General features: G+C 37.6%; 1 protein-coding gene across 1 annotated transcript; it reads left to right on the top strand.

The window, feature by feature from the left end:
• The first annotated feature begins 2,737 nt into the window (after window positions 1-2,737).
• LOC113283132 (glycolipid transfer protein 1-like) lies at window positions 2,738-6,905 on the top strand. Its single transcript, XM_026532289.1, has 7 exons — window positions 2,738-2,920; window positions 3,379-3,508; window positions 3,858-3,913; window positions 5,008-5,138; window positions 5,360-5,495; window positions 6,148-6,279; window positions 6,671-6,905. The coding sequence occupies exons 2-7, from the start codon at window positions 3,391-3,393 to the stop codon at window positions 6,704-6,706; spliced, it is 609 nt and encodes a 202-aa protein (XP_026388074.1). The 5' UTR covers window positions 2,738-2,920; window positions 3,379-3,390; the 3' UTR covers window positions 6,707-6,905.
• The last annotated feature ends 302 nt before the right edge of the window (window positions 6,906-7,207 follow it).

Below are 7,207 nucleotides of genomic sequence, written 5' to 3'. Positions count from 1 at the left end.
TGGATGACAGATGTTGTCAATGTGATGTTGCTGACAACACGTGGACAGACATCATGCCACATCACGCCTCTTTAATTCACAACTCAAAACGTTGATATTGAAGGAACGTAATGAATAAAATGTATAATTCCCGTGATCTGCTCTAGCAAGAAAGGTAATGACTGAATCCGCTGTTTTAATTTATATCCGCTCAAACAAAAAAAATTACTTCTCTAGTTCCATACTTTTTGGTGTTAAGCTTAATTCCTCCCATTAGTACCAGCCATATACCATCAAATACCTTAAACCGTAGCCTAATAAGTTCTTGAACAATGTCTCAAAAACGAACTGAAAGACTAGCAGGAGAAAGTAGCAGTCACCCGAAACCAAAACCTGACAAAGTGTTGTATATAATAACTGCACCTGATCCGGAAGACACAGATAATAATGTTAGAGTTGTCTCAAATATCAACTATCATCTGAATATTACCAAGGATGTCAATGAAGCTTTAAGCCTTTACTTTTCATTCCTTTGTATTAATCTCGAAGTCGAAGACATAAAAGACAAGATTCTCACAAGTATAAGGCAAACTGGGTATGTAGTGGTAGATACACCCTGGGATACTTCCAAATGGGTGGAAAAGCTAAGAGAGGAAAGACCACCAGGGATAACAAATAGGGATGTCGTTGTTATTATTAGTCAGCTTCTGTTTATTCCATTCAGAGGCTGGGAATATATGTACATTATGATCAATTCATATCTAAAAAAACATATGATCTTTGTTCTGTGGTTGGATCCGCTAAAGCAAATGATATCGGGCTCCCGATGGTGGCAGAAACTGCTGTTAAGCTCGGAGCTATCCTTAATCGTCTCCGCAGTTTTAAGATCTTGATAGTTGATGACGTGCTCATGGGTCCTATGTACACAAGAATGTGTGCCATGGATGCTATGGTTTCATATGTTGGAGATGTTTTGAGTTGGACTGGTATGGGTACCTATAGAATGATCAGGGATGAGTTGGTTAAATCCTCGTCTTTCCTCCTTGGCATGGAGGAGCTAGTTCCAGAATGGGAAAAGTTTAACTTGGCTGTTATGGCTGTTACTCGATACCAGTATCCTCAGTATGTTGGGATAGTAGCTGAGATCCAAGAGTTGAAGACTCTTCGTAAAAGTAATTTTCCTACTCTAGCTGGTGCTGCTCAGCTTTCAGCTAAAAGTAAAACAGATTCAAATGCAAAGATAGTTAGACTTAAGAATCAGCTAGGCCCTGATATAGAACAGTACTTTTCGTTACATAATAGAGGGCACGAGGCTGCTCCTAGCTAGAGACAGAATACTTGCAGGTTTGGCCGATGTGTTGCCAAAAATGGTTTCCGATACCATCTGCGAGGAAGTTCAATTTGCAGAGTTGATAGCTAGTTGTGAAGAGCCTACTAGGTCTATCCTCATTGAGAATAGACGCAAAGAACATAGGCGTAAACCGACAAATATCTACGTCGGATGCCAGGAAGGAACCAAATGATCAAGTTGCTCCTGGAGTCACAAAACTTACAGCATTGACCAAAATGTTTCCTCAATATGTTACTGTTTCCGAGCTCCAGGAGAAGACAGAGGAAGAGTTTATACGTAATTTGGAGGAGCCTGTTAGATCGGTAGTCTACGAAATTAGGGGAGAAAGAAGCAGGCCAGAATAGCATGCGAGGGAGGAAGGTACGGATGTAGATCAGTGTTCTGATATCTTTTGGGTTTCTTTTTTTTTTTTGATGACTTGCTAACGTTCAGCCGCTTTTTGGATCATCAGTTAGCAAGGTTGTATATGTCGGTTTTTGTTGTGTGTAGCAGTATCATCATAATGCTCAGCTGCTTTTTTGGGTTGCATTGTCAGGTTGTTTTGTTCTTTTTCCCTTCTTTTGCAAAGAAAGTTGTAACCTTTGACAGAAAAGGAACTAAGACTAAATAAAAAGCTTTGTAAATCCTTAAGGTTGCAAAGAAACATTGCTATTTTTCTTATCGTAAGCCTTTTTCTGAGAATGAGAGCAGCTGTTTTCTTAGAACTCAAGACTCAAGAGTCTTGGGCATCATTTATTAGAGAAGTGTTTTCCTGAGAATGTAGAAGTTTTGTTGTTGTTGCTTCCTTGTATGAGATGGAACTGCGCTTGGTATTAGCACTACTCACTTAAGCTTTTGACCACCAGGTGCCAATTGGGTTAGTTTGCTAGAATTGAGGCTGTTACTGCGATACTTATAGGTGGTTGGAAGTCATATGGATAGCAAATGTTGGTGATCGTAGGAGCTATGATCCCAATTACTGAATGTGGCAGCATTGAGAATAGAAAGCAATGTGTTTTTGGAGGGGTAATGTTATGCAGGATAGTGGAACAGCCAACAGTTACCTTGGTCCTTGACGAATGCCTTCCATATGCGAGTTCCTCTCTTCTTCTTTTTTCTGCATCTTTTAATTTGTTGTTATGTTTGCATGTGATTGCATATCCCGGCAGTTTAGCACCATACCCATTCCTTTACAGCGGTCTATTGCAATTTGTAACACTAAAGACACTTCAAATTTATATCATTCAGGCATAAGTGATCTACTTTGGCAGGCTGCTTGGTCTTTTGGATCGGTCCTTTCCGACCCGTTTCAATTAGGCCGAAACCGGAAAAAGAGTGGAACTCCACCACGGGTCACGATAACTGATAGGTTTGACCACACCATAGGGACCGACCGACCGTCCATAACATTCGCCACTACCAAAAATATTCTTGCCAACTTTCGCTATTTTATTACCCACAATATTTCGGTGGGAAAAATACACACTCCCCTCCCCTCCCCTCATCAGCTCCACTCTCTTGGCCTTGGGCATATTCCCCCACATTTCATTTTCTCTCCTTTGATTCTTCTTCTTCACCATTGAATTGATAGTATCTCTCTGAATCAACACTGTAAGTTTTGTTTCTCAATTTTTGGTACAGTTTTTTTTTTTTTTTGGTAGATTCTTAAACGATGTTGAATCAGATCGAAATGAAATCCGAAATCTTTGATCACTTGTATCATTTTGAATATTGTACAGCGGATCACATGCTGTTGTAATCAGGTGATCAACCGCTAGTCTAACTTAAACTACTGTTTATCAGTTAGGGAAGACAAGAAGTTGGTTTTGGAATCGATTTCCTGATCGTTAAGAGATTCTAGGGTTTTTGATTGTCAGATATAGATTTCCATATCTAAATGGACAGATCTGACTGAATCGGAGTTTTCCATTTTCTTCTTTTCTATTTCTATCAAAAAGATTCATTTACTTATCGGTATAAAATGATCAGAGGTTTTTAAATCTCATCTAAGGTTTCAGTGATATTCTCATAATTGTCAATCTGATGATTGAAGTATCTTGGTTATGCAGTAAAACATAAGAATGGAGGGCACTGTTTTCACTCCATGTTTGGAAGGAATGAAGAATGTGAAATCTGAGGAAGGGCAAATGCTGACCAAGCCATTCTTGGATACTTGCAAGCTTATACTTCCTGTGATAGGTAAACTTTTCTGATATTGGAACTGGTGCTGGCACTTATGTCTTTTCATTCGTAAGAACTACACGGTAGTATTGTATTATGAGGGGCTGTTGATGTGAATTATCACTCTGTGATGTTGTTACCTAGAAACATGGCTATAGACATATTATATAGCCCAAGGATACCTGCAAGGCATCCTTTACTCATGTGATGTGCGCTTCTTAAAGTTTACAATCTTTGACTAGGCTATCTGTTATATTATTTTGTTAGCTGTAAAGGATGCCGAAAGAAGTGCATTTCCATACTTCTGTGTATAAACTAGGTCTTGTTGGGGTTCTAACGATAAATATTCCATTTCATATTGTTTCAGAGAAGTTTGGAGCTGCCATGACACTCGTTAAATCTGATATTGGGGGCAATATATCAGTAAGATCTTTTCTCCAGCCTCCCTGATGAAGTTATCTTGGCAATTTTACATTGGTTTCCTTCTCAATCTCTTACCCATGTTCACGGTATTGACTGAAAATTGTAGGATCCTCTTGGTATCTAGATAAAATGCACACAATGCAAAGTGGGAGAAACACTTGATAGACTTCGAAACTGATTTGATTTGCATTTGGGAGCTATTATAGAGCTTGAGAGTGGGAATTCTTGCGTTCACAAGCGCTGAAAACATTTGCATCCTTTTTGTTGTACAATTTAAAGAGTCAATGGAAACGAAAACCAAATCTACCACTTGCTACCTTGTGAATTAAGATATTTAAACCAGTTGCATCATTCAAATTTTTCTTTGATACCAAGCGCAGCCATAATAAATGACTAGCAACAACAACATAGCTATTTAGCAAAGTTATAGAGTAATAAACAGAAATTCAAAGTAAATGGTAGTCGGCCAGATATTGTCTCTATCAATGCTCAAACATCATCTTCTTCTTCTTCTTCTTTTTTTTTTGCCAACCTTTAGAATTTTCTATATGATGTGATGTTGAGTGTTGCCAAAATTTTAACTGTACACAAAAAATGGGATAATGAACACATTAAAGCAATCTATAATAACTGAAACAATACAAACTCAACTCAAATGCTTTCTATGACTCCTTATATTTCCATATCCACGAAACTGAAACAATACAAACAGAAAATAACAGATTTTTCATGTTCATAAATCTGATACATTTCTTTTGTTTCTCTATCGATATGATCCCGACTTGTTCTGATAGTAAAAGTTGAAATACAGCTCAGCAACTGAATGATTTGCGGCATAAACACAAAATTTTTAAAAATTGTTGAGATTGAAGTGTCAAAGTAGAAGTTTCAATGATAAGATTGATTTTTCAGGTTGCGAGTGCAACTTTTCTGACCTTTTTGCTATGATTTGAGCAATAATCTGCATCATTTAGTGCCACTGCTAGAGTGTGGAAAATTTCTCTGGCTCAATTTACTTAAACATTTTGTCTATGAACTGTAGAATACTTGTATTCTTCTATTTTTAATTTGTTATTTTACTTCTGGGCTTGCAGAGGTTAGATGCCAAATATTCCTCCAATCCTTCACAGTTCGCTGACTTGTACAGCTTGGTAAAAGTAGAGGTTGAGGCCAAAACCGCAAAATCTTCATCAAGCTGCACAAACGGCCTCCTCTGGTTGACAAGGTTCAGCCTCATGCCTTTCTATTACTATGTATGCTCTTGTAAATGAACTGCTTCTCAACTTTCCTCTCATTTCTTTATGGATGTGGATGTTGGTGAAAAGTGCCGGAAGCTTATGGCCATTGGTTACTTATACTTCTGCATTGAATCTACGTTTGTGCAGTTATTTACTTTCTTCATTAACTAATTTACATTTATGTATGTTGTGTTGATAATTTATTCAGGGCCATGGACTTCTTGGTTGAATTGTTCCGCAATTTAATTGACCACCCTGATTGGACGATGTCACAAGCATGCACTGATTCCTACACAAAGACACTAAAAAAATGGCATGGTTGGCTTGCCAGTTCAAGTTTCACGGTAAATATTCTTATCCCGAATTTTCTGCAAATGTTTTTGTCTTTTCGAGGAACTAATTGGTTATGCTAAGCTACATAAATTATGCTTTAGTTTGATATCCGTCATTGTTTGGATAATTTATCCATATTTGGGTTACCTGGAAACCCTATTGCGATGCTGCTGAACTGCGTTCTCATGGCAATCATAAGGTCGGTTACTATAGAGGAGATCGAGTCTGTTATCAGTTAAAGCATCAGCTGGGTGTTCATTTTCCATAATAAGTGTCATGATATTGCAGATTAGTGCTTTCTATGAATCTCTTGGTATTGAGGAAAGTTATAAAAACATCACTTAATAACCTCTCTGTAATATTTTATGCATCTACAAACCTCAGGCACTATTAATAACACTCATAGGTATATATGTCCATTAAACTGGCAGACTATCAATCACTCATTCTTCAATCGTGCATGAGAGTTTTGAATGATGTAATATTTTGCTGAAGGTGATGTGCATGGGTAAGTTAAAGAGAGTATATAGATAATAATTTTATTAACCTGAAAGTGTAAGTGGAGAGTATTATATTAACATAATGTGCATAGGGCGCAAAGTAACTCTTCCGCCCCCTTTGTCATTTTTCTCTTTATAACTCGACTTATTGCTGCTGTTGCAGATGGCTATGAAGCTTGCTCCGGATAGGAAGAAATTCATGGACGTGATAGGAGGAACAGGCGATATCAACGCAGACATTCAGAGATTCTGCACTGAGTTTTCCCCATTTCTGGTGGAGAACCACAAGTTTCTGGTAAATTTCCTCTTCCATGCACTTTTTGTTGTTGTAATCCAACATCCGAACTGAGACCCTGCTGGCTCTGTTAAGATTTGAAATAACAAACTGTACTAAAAATATGAAAGAATGCGGGGTTGTCTCCTGAAAACTTAGGCTCAGTTAATTCAAAAAAAAAAAGACAACTACTATAACCCCTGAATGATCGGCAAGAATGAATAGATGTGGATCATTCAGTAAAGCCTTTCACTTGTATAATTCTCCTGAAAGTGTATAATTTAGGCTCTTGTATTAGTAGACAGATTTACAGCTACTACTCATCGTAATTGTACCTTTAGCTCTTTTTATTTTTATCTGTTTTCTATCTATTTATGTTTTCTTTAATTATTTTTGTCGTTTTTTGCTTCAGGCTAGTGTTGGATTGGATGACTTGAAAGCTTCCTGATAAGGAAAAATATCTTGATAACCAGATTTTGGGTCTCTTTTCCCATGGTTTCCTTCATCTTGCAATCTTGATTTACTTCTGTAACCTTGTTGTTTCCAGATTTGTTTTTTTATGAACATTGTTGGATGGATAGTATCATTGTCATGTACAATGTTGATGAAAGTCAGTTTAATACTTTACTATAGATTTGTTATCAGCATTTAACACTAGCAAAACTTCCAATGTAAAATAAATTGAGATGTAAGAAACCCCGTCGAGAAAACAACAGTACACTATTCAGCCAAAATCGAAGCTACAGTCACAGGTTAGAATGGGCTTTGGAGTGGGCTGTCTTTGGATGGTGGACGAAATAGTTGGAGCGTCTGATTCGTAGACTGTAGTTATAGCATGATTATTTTAGGTAGGGGTGTGCAGAAAAACCGAAACCGCGGTTTTCACCCGCAACCGTCCGTACAATTGCGGGTGAAAAACAATCCGCAAGAGTCTATGAATCGGACAAGG

Source organism: Papaver somniferum, chromosome 5 (genome assembly GCF_003573695.1).
Source record: "Papaver somniferum cultivar HN1 chromosome 5, ASM357369v1, whole genome shotgun sequence".
Classification (NCBI taxonomy): Eukaryota; Viridiplantae; Streptophyta; class Magnoliopsida; order Ranunculales; family Papaveraceae; genus Papaver; species Papaver somniferum.
The sequence above is the reverse complement of the archived record's forward strand: the minus strand, read 5'-3'. Positions and strand labels throughout refer to the sequence as shown.